This window comes from Falco naumanni, chromosome Z (assembly GCF_017639655.2).
Source record: "Falco naumanni isolate bFalNau1 chromosome Z, bFalNau1.pat, whole genome shotgun sequence".
Taxonomy (NCBI): domain Eukaryota; kingdom Metazoa; phylum Chordata; class Aves; order Falconiformes; family Falconidae; genus Falco; species Falco naumanni.
The window spans coordinates 51148893-51162805 of record NC_054080.1 but is presented as its reverse complement, the minus strand read 5'-3'; the positions used below and the strand labels follow the sequence as shown (position 1 = coordinate 51162805).

At 37.0% G+C, this 13913-nt stretch overlaps 1 protein-coding gene across 3 annotated transcripts in view; it reads left to right on the top strand.

Moving 5' to 3' along the window:
* Positions 1-13913, top strand: part of CCDC171 (coiled-coil domain containing 171) — a 147309-nt gene that overhangs the window by 104671 nt on the left and 28725 nt on the right. For all 3 annotated transcript variants that reach the window (XM_040580067.1, XM_040580066.1, XM_040580068.1), the window contains exon 23: positions 201-332. In XM_040580067.1, the coding sequence (XP_040436001.1) occupies positions 201-332 (132 nt within the window). The remainder of the gene's footprint in view (positions 1-200; positions 333-13913) is intronic.

The following is a 13913-nucleotide window of genomic DNA, read 5'->3' as shown; positions in this document are numbered from 1 at the left end:
TTTTTCTTCTTAACATTCTCACTCACCACTCTGAATTAGAGATTTATTTGCAACGAAAAATCAATTAGTCCTAAATTTATTCATGGATTTCAGGTCCAGCGATCAATGCAAGTCCACTCAGTGGGCTCAAGGGGACCCAGTTCATCCCAGTTAATGTGTCTGAAGGGGAATTACCATTGATGCTGTTTTTTTCCCTTTAGGTCAGAGATCAGACCTTCCTGTCACAGACTGCGGCAACCAGGAATGACTTCACCCTGCAGCTACCCAAACTGCACCTAGAGACCTTTGCAGTGGAAGGGCTGAAGGGCAGGCCAGAGGTGGTAGCATTTCAGGTTAGAGACTAAAATAATCCTGTTTCTCTTTTTGCTTTTTTTTGCATCTGAGATAGGACAAAAAAGCTAGGCTGCTCAGAATGTGTGGAGAGCAAAATGCTTCAAAACTTCACAGTAAACAGTTGAAGGAGAAATAATTTCTATATATACTCTTGAACATAGTGTTGCAGAGATGATGTGAACTTTTAATTTTGCAGTTATAATATTAAATAACTGATGGGAATATAACCATGGGAAAATGCGAATACTGTATTTGAAAATTAATATCATGGTATCCCACCCTCCTTTCCTCCTCCCCTTAATTTAGGCAAGACAAATAAAATGGGGGGGGAGGGGGGGGAGGGCAGGAGAGACAGGATTCTTATGCTGCTTCTTGGTTAGTATCAGATTTTTCCATATTACAGTTTTAGAAATAATAGTGTTTTTTGAGCATTCCTAATTTAAAAGAAACTGCTATTTGGAATACTTAAATGTAGAAACTATTTTGTTCATGTAAGTTTAAAGACCTGTATGTTTCAAAATACTAATTTCGTTAGGAAAAAAAAATGGAGAAAAAAAGAGAAACGAACTGAAAAGCTACATATTTTCAGCTCTGAAAATTGATTCTGTGTAAATGCCTCCTTACTGTTTTTAAGTTTGTCTGATACACAAACTATCACTTAGTCTTTATAGCTGTTCACAATGACTTAATTCTTGTGGTACGCTATTGCTAAAGGCAGAGCATTAAGTTTTCTCAATGAGAGAACGAAAGGCAGAGTACATGCTTTCATTGTGCTTTTCTATGTGAACCAGAGAGGAAGACTGGTCATGTAAAGTGCAAGGAATTCAGACAATGCAGGTAACTGCGTGGTGTGTGTACATATCTGTAGTAATCCTATTTAATTGTGGAGTTTCTGTTCAAGATGCAGTATATAATTGCAGGAACAGGGACACAACATTCAGCATTCAAGAAAGGCAGATTCTAAGCTGGACATTTCTCACTGTTGCCCTCTTGCATGCATGTGTTTCAATATGATAAAGATTTAAATTATGTGGGTATTATCGTATTTCCACAATAGAGTAGTAATTTGTAACACCTTGAGATCCCATGAACTTTAGTTAACACAGCTGTATGTCTCTAGTAGAGGGTAGAGTTGCAAATGTTTCCCCAGTACAGTGATGATCACTTTTAAGGCTGTGCAAAAGGTCCCACAGGCAGCGTCTTTTCAAAGAAGCTGCTGTGGAAATCACCAGCTTTTAAATACTGCTTTTTTAATTTGGTGGCCTATTCAATGGTAGCTGCCTTTGGGTTTTTGGGGGTGGTTTTTTTTTCTCTCTTTTTTTTTTTTTTTTTTTTTTTTTTTTTGTCGCATCCCAACTCCTGTTCTTTTTTGACCTCAGAATGACTGTAGAAGAATTTGCAAGACAGCCTATTCCTTCTTTCTTTCTAAGAAGATAAAGAGAAACAGAAGTATATAAAAAAAATGCATTTCACATTTGTACGGAGTGCTGGTGCTGTAACTAATGCATAGTAATATGTGTGCTGTGTAGCTTACTAGTGGTGCAGTATTGTAAACATGCTTTTTGTTCACCTGACAGCTCCAATTTCACATGGTTACTCTGTACATACACGAACAGTGTCGGTGGTTCACAGTCTGTGTCACTGTGCAGTTCTTTTACTCCTTTCAATTTCCCTCTCCTTATCTCCAGTTACATACTGCCTGTTTGATAACTTTCCAACTATGTTACAGAGATTTTATAAAAAAAAAAATATTCCTTTTTATACCTAAGCCAGCTAACTGATGTTAATTTCAATGTATGCATATGCAAAACTATAGTAAGGGCAATTCTGCAGTCTTGAATGAAGTAAGCAGTTAGTAATCGCCTTATGGACACTTCTTATTAAAACCAGTGGAATTGTTTGTATGCATGGTGTCTATAACTGCTACTACTACATGTATTTTATAGTTTACCTGTGACAAGCACATTGCAGTTAAAGGCCTATTTTTCTTCAAATGTTAGACATAAGGAGTTTTTTTCCATGTCTACATTTATAGTTTCTTTTATTGCATAAAAATTAAGGTCCTAAGTTAGTATGGTAGGGATGAAGCACTGACTGTTAGAACTATGAGTACTCACAGAAAATTGCATTGTTTTATTTTTATTATTCATGCATCCATTTTATAGTAGGTCGATGGAATTAATAATAATTTTACATTCATTGGTTCAGTGTGTATCACTTCATCATATGAGATGAAGAAAAAAAGCTAGTATATTTGTATGTGTGTATGTGTCTGCACAGGTTATCTTCCGAATTTTTCAGAAAGCAAGTGGCTCTTAAAGGCTCTTTGAATGAAATCTACTATCCTTAATTTACTCGATGGTCTCAAACTTGTTTGGAATGTGGGAAGTCTTGGAATTTTTAAATTGCTGTTATCTCTATATGAATGTTTCTTGGGAAAAATATGGTTTATAGGAGACAAGTGCAAAAAAGGTTGTCATAATGAACTTGACTGTGAACTAAGCTATCAGAGATTTATTTTTTAGTGGCATACTTAATTAATTATCTTGTAAAACCAGAAGGTTGTTTTTTCTAGCAAATGGATCCAAGATTCCAAATACCATGAATGCTTACAGGGCTGATCAACCACACACAAATAAAAGCCCTGCCATTCCCAAACTAACTAATCGCTAAACTGTATAGGAAGTGGTGTGCATCTTTTGAAGAATGTGTTGCACACTCTGTTGTACACTCTAGTGATAGACCTTTAGATCATGAAATGAAATATTGAGACACAGAATTCTGTGTATCTTCTCTAAAGCCTGCACTTTATGTAATGGATATTAAATTGCAAAATTATGTAATAGATTGAAATGTAAGTTACTCAACAAGAATGTCCTTGTACTGAATTTCTTTTAAAGCCCCATCCATGTAGTGAAAGTATGATTTAATTTGTAGGCATTTGTTAAATTCTTGGAAACTGTAACAAGAATTACTATAAGAGTTTGAAAATGTCACTTGGGATAGTGTAATACGTAACGAGAAAAGTGCAGTATCTCCAAGAGTAAAATGATGAGTGCTATAACTTTTTATTTTACTCTCACCTGGCATTTGATTGCTGTGAAGGATGTTATGTCACGGAGTTGTACTGTTTGTTACTTATGTTTGAAAATGGAAAATTAGTTTAAAGCACCCGAAACACATGAGAACAGGGTTTAAGGTGTACAGTTCTGGCTATGCCTTACTGTTCCCACCAAAGACAAAAACTGTGTGAAGCTTCCAATAAATACAGATTATAGGGTGGGAAAAAAAGCAACTGAAATAACATGGGATACCTAATTCTAGTAGTCCTGCTTGGCAGATGACTGTTGAAATTATAACCAGTAATGGTTATCAACTCTTTGTAAAATACAAAATTGAATTATGTTATGTCTTTAGGAAGAGGATGATGTTCTCTTAACTCTTTTCTGAAAGAGGTGATTGGCTTATAGAAAAAGAGGTCATTCCGAAGATTCATTCCGCATTGTCTCAAGTACTTTTACATCAAATCCATAATTAATACTCATGGCAAGCAATTTGATCTAAAAAAAATGCTTAAAGTCCCCAAATAAAGCCAATAAGGTTTAAACATTCATCTATAAATACTGAAGCATTGGTATACTATCACAATAAATTTCTTCTGTTTGAAGATGTAGATACAGAAAGGTAAGAAATGGTGTGAAAAAACCTTCTTGAAGCAAATTTAGGTACCTCAGAGTAGTTCTGCAATAGCAATAGGATGTGTAATACATACTTGATGTGTATGTCAAGTGTTTGATTCCCAAACAGGAAAAAGCTAACAACATACAGATCGGTGGCTTTGCCCTGTGTACGTAGGTTATGTTCTGTATCTACCGTTGCAGGTTGGTTTTACGGGAGGTACAGGAGCAGTTCAAAGAAAGCAAAGGAGCACTGTCTTTATGCAGGATGTTCTGGAAGTAACAGATTTATTCAGGCACTGTCAGTGAAAAACAGTGACAACAGGAAACTAGCTGTGGTTGTCAGAATCACATCCACGGCATGTCCAGAAGACGTGCATAGGCCTGTGGGATCAGCCAGCCACTGCTGTTCACATGTGGCAGCTGCCTGCAGATGCGCAATTAGGGGAAGAGTAATAATTTTCTGTGTTATAGGAACTACCTTGACCTCTGTCTTCAAAGTCTCGATTTGTGTATTTTATTAATTTGGCCTTATTAATTTGTGGTGGTTGCTTTTGGTCAGTATTTGGCATGGTGGGCCCCTTCCTCCTCTGATATCTGTTTGCTAAAGATATGATGTGACTCGTGGATGTTGATTTGGAAGAGAACTGATATTCACAGATGGACTTGTGTTCCTGTTTTAAAGGATTTATATGAATTAGAGAATCCAAATTGGCAAGTTTTATGAGTGACTTTAATGATGATGTGAATATTTAATGCATTGACATGGTGTATGAAAAAGCATATGTGAGGATGAGATTATAGGCCGGCTTCTGGTGTAAAAAGGGGGCGCATACATGTGTCTGTATTTGTCAATATTTGCAGGTCTTAGGAGACAGCATTTCTTTGTGTGCTGCTTTTCACCTGAGATGTAAGATTGACCTGAATGTTGGAAATCACTTGCATATTAAGAAAATTTTAGTTTATTATAACTAAGGACTTGAGTATGCAGATCTGTGGTTTTGATTACTAATCTCTCCCTTGATTTTGAAAGGTACTATACACTTGTGGTGTGCTTTCTCTCTTCCAGGTGGGTTTGAGATGGATAGGTTTTCACTTTGTGTTGTCTGTGTCTCTCTCCTTCTCTTTTTGTCTCTCTCTGCTACGTGCTCGCATTCTCCGCTGCATGCTGTCTCTCTCTGCGTCTGTCCTATGTGCATGCTCTCTACTGCATGTGTGCTCTCACTGCTGTGTGCACTGCTGCGCGTGCACACGCGTTCTGCACCTCTTGCTCTCCCCCTCCCTGCCGTGCCAGCTGTCTCTGCTGTGTGCGCGCTCATGCTGTCCCTCAGTCCATCTCTGCCTGCTCTGTCTCTGCCCCTCTCCCCTGCTACCTGTGCCTGTCTTTCCTACTCTGCCTCTGCCTCACTTGCACTGCCTCTCGCTCCCTTTCTGTCCCCACTGTCCCTCTGCCTCCCTCCCTCCCACCCCTCCCATCCTATGCTCCCTCTGTCTTGCTCTCCCTCTCCCTCTGTCTTCAGTATGTGTCCATCTGTTCATGTCGGTGTAGGAAGTCCACATGGGGTTTGTATGTGCTTCTTTGTGTTTCTCAGGTGTTTTTGAGGTAACCTGAAAGAAAAGTGCAGTAATAGCATAAAGGCTTGTAGGGGTAGTGATAAGATAGCCAAGGACTGACACGTCTTCAGTGTTAGTGTATAATCATTATAAATTTATGAAGGGGTAAGTTTTTACCATTTATTTTATGTAAATTATGTATTCACGTATGATTTAGTCATGCATTATTTTATGGTCTTGTAGACCCACTTTTTCTAATTAATTGGCCAAACATAAAGGTAGTTTAAAATGTTAGGAGCTTCTTAATTTGCTTTTATTTTCACGTGTTCATTAATTCTAGATTTATGCTTGATAGATTAGAAAGTAAAAGCTATGCGGAATTCTGCTGATAATTTTTCTCAAAACAATAAACGCTTTCTCAATCTGATATTTACTTATCAGTAAAAAAGTTCTTACCAAATTGATGAAGCAAGTGGTTTCAAAGGTAACATTATAATTCTGTCATCGGATTTTATCCTCTGCATAGGGCAGATCTTTCAAACATAAGCCACTTCTGGTATGAAGACTTAATGGGATGAATCACTTGTGGAGTAGCTGCTTGAAAACTGAATTATTGCTGTTTTAAATCTTGTACTTCTGCTTTGGAGCCTTTTTCTCTTAATTTTCTAAAGGTATGACTGTTAAAAGAACAAATAATTGTGTTTTTTTCCCCTTAATACCTAGTACTTCAGAAAGGAGAAATCATTTTAAGAAAGTCTTGAAGCTAGTGCATTTGTATATACCTGCACCCAGCATGCACACACTTCTAGTGTTTCCTTTTTACTTCCACCATTTAACCCCCAGGAGGAACTACCCGTTTCCTCACAGAGGCTAGCACGCTGCCTCCAGTGCAATCAGGCTGCTGCTTCTAGTTGGGTAAAACTGGGTCTTCATTCTCCAGGATTTCAACAGCTGCTATCAACGGCACCTGGGCTGTTGTCTCCCCCTCTTTTCTCCTCCTCTCCAAAAGGACTGCTTTCCCACCTAGCATCAAAGTGTGCTGCTTCTGGACCAACCGTGAGCCTGCCTTCGAATATACTGTGTAAAGAGAGAAGTGATTCTTTATTGATGTAACGATACTTTGCAGTTGCACCTTGAGTTGAAATACTTATAAATAAGTGTTCTGAACTCATTAGAGTGGGATGACACCTCTTGCAACCCTGACCTTTTGCGAACTTCAGTTTGTCAAAAATAAAGTTGGTGCAGGGCTGAAGAAACAATGATTAACAGCAAAGTAAAATCTGAATAACCAGACTGAAAAGACATAACACGAAGAACTCTGATTTATAATCTCCTTGAATGTGTTCAGCTGGTACCTGGAGTCATGTCTCCACATAGGTTGTATCATGGTGATAAATATTTAAAAGCCATTTTAGCATAGTTTATTTTAACTAGAATTCCTTTACAACATAACATTAATGTGTGTTAGCAAAACACAATTAAAAACATAAAAAATGAGGCACCTTCAAAATGCCAGTGATATTAGAAATTTGCCTTCTATAATTTGAGTTTCACATGCCTCCTCCTTTCTGTGGGTTAACTGTGTTCCCAACTTCCCCTCTTCTTCACAGCATTTATTTTAGCAGTCTTTTTTTCCCCTGCCCTGTATGGGTTTTTATTGTGCTCTCTCCTTTCCTCATTTCTCCCCTACTTACCATTAGTCCCTTTCCTTTGCTTCCTCAACCACCCTTTCACATTTTTGTTCCTTCCTTTACATTTCTTCATTCTAATGAATGAACAGAGACTATATGAGGAACCATTCTCAGAAGGCTTTGTAGTTAGCTGGTACACTGATTGCACCCCAACCCTGTTAAGTCCTTGGCACTGTGGGACCGTTAATACCAAAGTCAGTGTCTGTAATCACCAATTAATCAATTACTGAAAGCTGTCTCTTTATGTCTGTGAAACTACTAATTCTTGTCCAGCCTTTTTCATAAGCATTATTAGTTTTGTAAAAACTTTTCAGTTAGGATCTGCTGCTGATTATCTTGAATGCCAAAGTTAGTATATAATCATTTAACCTTTCAGTAACCTTTCTTAATGGAAAATTTTCTTTCTTGACCCTGTCAAGCAATCATGTAACTATCTGCCTTTGCCCACTCAGACTTTTTGATACATTTGTATCTATTGCATGTGGGTAATCTCCGATGAATGATCTGTGCTGTTATGCAAGAAAGCTCTTTAAAGACTGCAAAGTATGATCTTGGTTCACCAACTTTATTAAGTTTTGCTTCTGCTTGTAATCCTGGGGTGGGTTTTCTTTTCCAGCTGGTTACCAGGTTGCTGCATCTTATAGCAGGAAGCATCTTTCCTGACTTCTAGTCACTAATCTTTTATGAGAAAAATTACTCGAGTCATGGTAATCTCAGTATGTACCCGAAGCTGCTTCAGTGAATAAAGGCAGACTCTCAAGTGCTGTAACTACAAAAATAAAGCATTGTTCAATAACACAAAATAACAAACGTAGTTTTCACAGCACCTTGTTTGTTAGACAGTTTTTCTTACTTCAGAAATACTGTGTTTCAGAACTGTGTGGGGTTATCTTTGGCAGTGTATATAGAAAAAGGAGTAATTTTACCCGATAACCACTGCATAACTTGCATGTGACGGTGTTGTTTGATACTGTGTGCAGTGTGTACTGTTGTAACACAGATAAACCCATTCAGAAGCAAAGATAAACCCATTCAGAAGCATAGCTGTTCAACTGTTGATACTTGTGTGGGTTAAAAAATGAATTAGTGAAGTGAATACCATGAAGGATTAGGAATTATCTGTGGTCTAACTTTTTTTATAGTTGTTCTTTTAATTTCAAAAGCTAAGAAGAAGTGCTGAGCAAGTGAGTCTAAGCAATAGGAGTTAATAAGGCAATAGACTTTATTACACAAGTGTCTTAGTAGCAGAAACAGATTAAAAGTGTTTTCTATTCTTAATTACATTTAAACTAAAAAAAGAAACTTCTTCAAATGCTGAACCTTTTGTTTAGCCTTTTTTCACTTTATTGCTTAGTAGTCCATTATTATAAAACATTTCTGTATCTGTTACTCATATTGATAGCTTACAGAGCAAGAAAAAAATTATTAAATAATGCACTATATTAATGCAAGAATTTTGTAATGGGATCAAGGGAGACATTTCTGCCCAGATACTACATTTGGTAGTCCTTGTATTAAAGACCTGGAAGAGGAAGGGTTATCTACAACTTGAGCGAGTTTATTATGGCTTAGTGATTTGCTGACTGATTTCATTTGCTGTCAGTTAAGGCTCTCTTAATGTCAGCTTTCTTTGCATAATACCTTGAAATAAAGACTGATGAAGTTTTTCAGATTGATGCCGCTTACATAAACTGACCTTGATTTGCCCTTCTGCATGACAGTATAAGTGACAGCAGTTAGATGAAAATACAGCAATGAATATGCAACTTAAGGATTAAGAAAAACACAGTAAACCTTTCAGAATATAAAACCAGGCACAAAAAACCAGGCTGTTCTGTTAATTCCACAGTTGTCCTATATTGAAGAAGTGGACTGGAATAGCATGTGAAGTGGTATACCACTGAAGTGAAATTTGAAGAGGACGATTTTTGAAAGGATTAAAAATGAACCTGTTTTTTACCAAATTTTATCAATTTGCCACTAACTCATTTTGGGTTGTGGGGTTTTTTTTTTGTTTGTTTTGTTTTTTTTGTTTTTGTTTTTTAGGGAGGAGTGTGTAAATCGTGGCTTAGAAATTCATATATGTGATTACCTGTGAATTTTGTGTTTTACATAATTATTGTCTTGCAGGAATCTTAATGAACTATTTAGAAGCTGTTGTCTTGATTTTCAGTAACTGAATTGATTGATGGTCTAGTGGTATGTGCTGCTAGAATCCTAAGGTCACAAGTTCCAGCACTTATATTGGACTGTGGAAAGCATAAATTCTGACGATTGATAAGGTTTATTGCTGTAGGTGTTGCAGGACAAATATGCTTGAAGTAGGGCACTCATTTTTAATGAATAGTCGTCCATTGCAGTACACAATTTCGTTATAGTCTCATTATGGTTGCCTTCCGTTAGAAGCAAAAAGGTGGTAAGGAATTAGGGAGTGGGGAGAAAATGGGGAGGGCTGCAGGATGCTAAAGAAATGGGAAGAGGGTGAACGTGGAACTATTTTTTAAACCAAAATAGCAGGGATACGCAGCCTGCAAGTTGGCAAGCTTACCTACGAAGGACTGAGTCTTCCATGGCTTTTAAAAAGTTAATATCCATGGGAAAATCACCGTTTGTTTATCCTCTTGGAACCTTCATAGAACTTCAGAGTTCTTTGGATTGCTTCCACACCATGATCTTTTTTGACAAAAGTGCAGATTTAAAGTAAAGATCAAGAGGGAACAGTCACCCGTTCCACCTGTGGGGCAAACTTGTAATGCCCATTTAATGCCTGAAGACTATATTTTAGTTTTGACCTTTGACAGATTGTGTGTTCTTTTCCAATACCAGCAGCTATTTATAGGTCCCCTTTTCTTGATCATATAATTGACAAATACTAAAGGGAGAAGAGGAGCAAAGGATCATGTTATTGCTACTGCCTATAGAGCCAGACTTTCACTGCCCAGTTTCCCATTCTCAGAGGAATAACTTTTTAAATAAATTACTTTAATATTGTGCAAGATGGAGATTACAGATTGAAGTTTAAATTCTGAAGTTTTTACAAATGCCTGCAAAGATCACAGGACTGGGTTTTGAGCAGCTAGTCTCTCGCATGTCAAAATGTGATGTTTGTCTGTACCTTGGCAAAGGTACAAGCATCCTAGATGCTTGATTTGTTCTGCATTTATTCCATGTGAGACTTGCTGCAAGTGTTACTCCTTTGGGAAGTAGACTGTGGGACTGAGTAAACATTTAATGCCTAGAGGGCACATACAATAGCAGTAAATCTGGTTGTTCTGGCTTAAAAATAGGTTGGAAAAGAGAAAGGGGAAAAAAAAAAAAAAAAGAGTATAAGAAAGAGGGCTAAAATGTCCTCAGAATTTCTCCCTGCTTCCACCATTTTAGTTCAGGGACCTCCTGAAACAAAATCCATTATTTTGTATTCAACAGCCATTTGTTGTCCCACTACTTTTTGAACCCATGTAAAGCAAAGTATTCACATGACCTGTGGAAAGAATTTTCACAGCTGAACTACACCCTTTCTAAAAAGTATTTTCTGTGTGTATTTTAAGAATGGTTTCTGCTACATCATTTAATGTTAAAATGTTATTGTTAATGTTAAAAAATATTCCTGGTTTGCCTTCTTTATATTAGTCATGGTTTGGCACCATCTATCATAGAAACCTCCCATTCTCTGTCACTCCCTCAATAGTTGTTTATTTTCCAGTTACTTTGCTGGTTTCCAAACTACAAGAAGGTGAAAACCCATAGAAATTATCTGTAGTTTCTAGATTTGGTAAGCAATGGAAGTGATTTCTGTATGTTACCAACATACATGGACACAACTGCTCATAAATGATCTAACTGCAAGTAATGTCCCAGCTTTGAAATATGGGTAAGGAAGTAGTAACCAATTAACGCTGGGGATAGTTTGGAAAATGCTATCCTTCAGGGTGTTTCTAAGTTGGGATAGCTTGAGGTCCTTGGATGAGAATCAGTTGCTTTTGCTGATCCACTGTTAAGGTCACCACTCAAGCGCATGATGCTGTGGTGCCTGCAGTCATTGCCAAATCTAGTTAAAAAGAGCTTTCTCACCGTAGTTACAACACGCTATGATATGGGGTATTTTACTTTGGATCCTATTGTTGAGGAATATTTTATGGTCTCTAGGCACCGGTGAGATGACTGTGCCTATCCTCCTTAGTTTTCCTCCTTTCAGTGTTGCTGTAATCTTCCAGTTTTATAAACACAATTCAGAAGTTTGCTGTATTTCTTGTGCTTCTAAGGAATTGGATCCAATTTTTGGCTGTTGGCCAGAGAGGGGAATGGACTGTAACAGCCTGTTCCTTACTTGCTAGGCTCCCAACCTAATAATTCAAATTCTATTCTGCAATCTGATGATGTTTCCATTTATGAAAAAACACTTGGTGCATTTGCTGAAGACAAAGCAGAAAATCAATGTCTTCCAAAATATTATCTAAAAAGACCTAGTTAAGTAACAACATATATCTTTGAATTGTTGGTCTGAATGAGGGTAGTGTCATCTTCTCTTTGATTTCAAGCTGTTCCAAGTGAAGAGGTTTCTCAGTTAGCTGGTTGACCTCTTGCATAGAAGAAGCCCAGACTTCATAGTGGTCTCACTCATTCACCAGTTTTTAGCATGTGTTGATGGGGATTTATACCTTTCTGAGATGAGCTAATCTATCATTTATATGACAAATGCCCAAAAGTTAGACAAACAGGATTAGTTTTTCCCAGCAAGGATTTTTTTCAGCTATACCTCCACTGTTAGTAGAACTAGGTATTCATACATGACAGGGATAATTTTATTTGTTCTTCTTCCTCAGATTATGTTGGTTAAAAGCAAACTTTGGGAGGAGGTTTGCAAATTGTCAAGCTCAATGTTAATACCACTTTTGGGAGATATTGCCAATATTCTCCAATTTTTGCTTTGGAAACAGGGATGCTCACATGTATGCTCATTGTGAAGGTCAGTAGTAGTAGGTGTACTGTGCCCTTTAAATTTCCATTGACTCTTCGGATGTTGGAACAAGAGCTATTGTCCCTGAAGTTTCTAGTAAAACATTTTCATGGCATAAATCATGTCTTGAAAGCAAGTCTAATTGAAAATCTAGCCATTTGTATGGTGTTTTATTAAATACAAATTTTGATAAAGTTCAAGAATGTATGAAGCAAACTAGTTATCTGACATCTGAGTTTAAGCAGAATGAAGGGAGAACACTTATCCATCCTACATGTGGCAGCAGGTATTAGATTAAGGGTGTGTTCATTTACCTGAGGTGTGCAGTTCAGCTTTTCTATATCATTACTTTCTCTGTAGAGACTGACTGGTGCTTTTTCCTGTACTGGCATCATGAATTTGTGCATGTAACTGATGTTTTGGTGAGAAGCCAGAATGAAAAAATTAGGTTGCTATCCAGCCTAACAGGTGTACTTTAGAGTTTCCTTACAAAACTACAAAATGTGGCTTTATGTAGGATGAAATATTTATGTTGAATTAAAATAGAGTGCTACCATGAGCACTTCCTAAGAAAAGCAAAGAAAATGAAGTAACTATATCACAAAACTTTGTGCAGTTTTCTAGCCCCTAGGCTCCACTAGAGTTGAGCATTCACCTAAAATTTGATATGAAGACTGGGACTCTACTGGCTGTTTATGTATGAGCTACGTAATTGCAGTTGTCATATCAACTAAACCTGCCAGAAGGGACCTTTGTCTCCTAATAAATGGCAACTACAGCATAGATTGTCATCATCTTTTTGCATGGAAAATACAAAGTGGACAGATTTCCCTCTTCTAGGCATATGTAAAATATTTTATCTAATTCAGTTTGAAAATGTTTTAATCTAAAATGGAAAAGCTGCTTTTTGTGGCCAGAAAGGAATAATCTATATCGCTTCATAGCTCTAGTCAAAATATTTGAGGAAATACCTGTACTGAACCCAGATTTTGTGGGGTGATCATTCCCTACGTTGGAGTCAGTGATAGACATTTTCTACGCTGGTTAAAACTGAATTGGTATTTTTTCATGGGTTTCTAAAAAAATAATAAAAGTCTCAGTAGCATCTATTTGTCTGAAAAGCGTATTTATTTAAAGTAATCAAAATTGGTCTTAATTAATAGAGCACTCTAAAACCAATGAAAAAAGCAGTAATTTTCAGTAAACTCATTGTTTCTAGTACATTGGCAAATAGCAGAATTAGTTACTTATGTTGGATAATCTATGGACAGGATTCCAGAAGAACAGAAGAGTTTTTCAGGTCTCACATTTACCCTCCATGTGAAGTTTCTTCAGATTTTCCTACTTAGTAACTTGGTAGATGAACGTCTGCTTCTCTCCCCTCCTTAAATTGTTCTCATACACTTTCACTTATAATTAGCCCATTAGATTTCAGACAGTTCAGATTTATTTATAAAAATTGGTTTGCTTATATAAGGTATCCTAGCTCTATGTTGGAGTCCCTTAAAAATAAAAAAGAATATACATTTAAAAAGTTATTATGCTTCATGAATTTAGTTGTGAAAACAGAATTCTGTTGAGCTTTCATACATCTTTGCTGGTTCTAAGATGTCATTCCAGCAGACCAAAAGAAACATCATTCAGATACAGGCAACTTGTACTTTCAGTTGACCTTTCACCTGTATTTTGATGAGAAGTTTT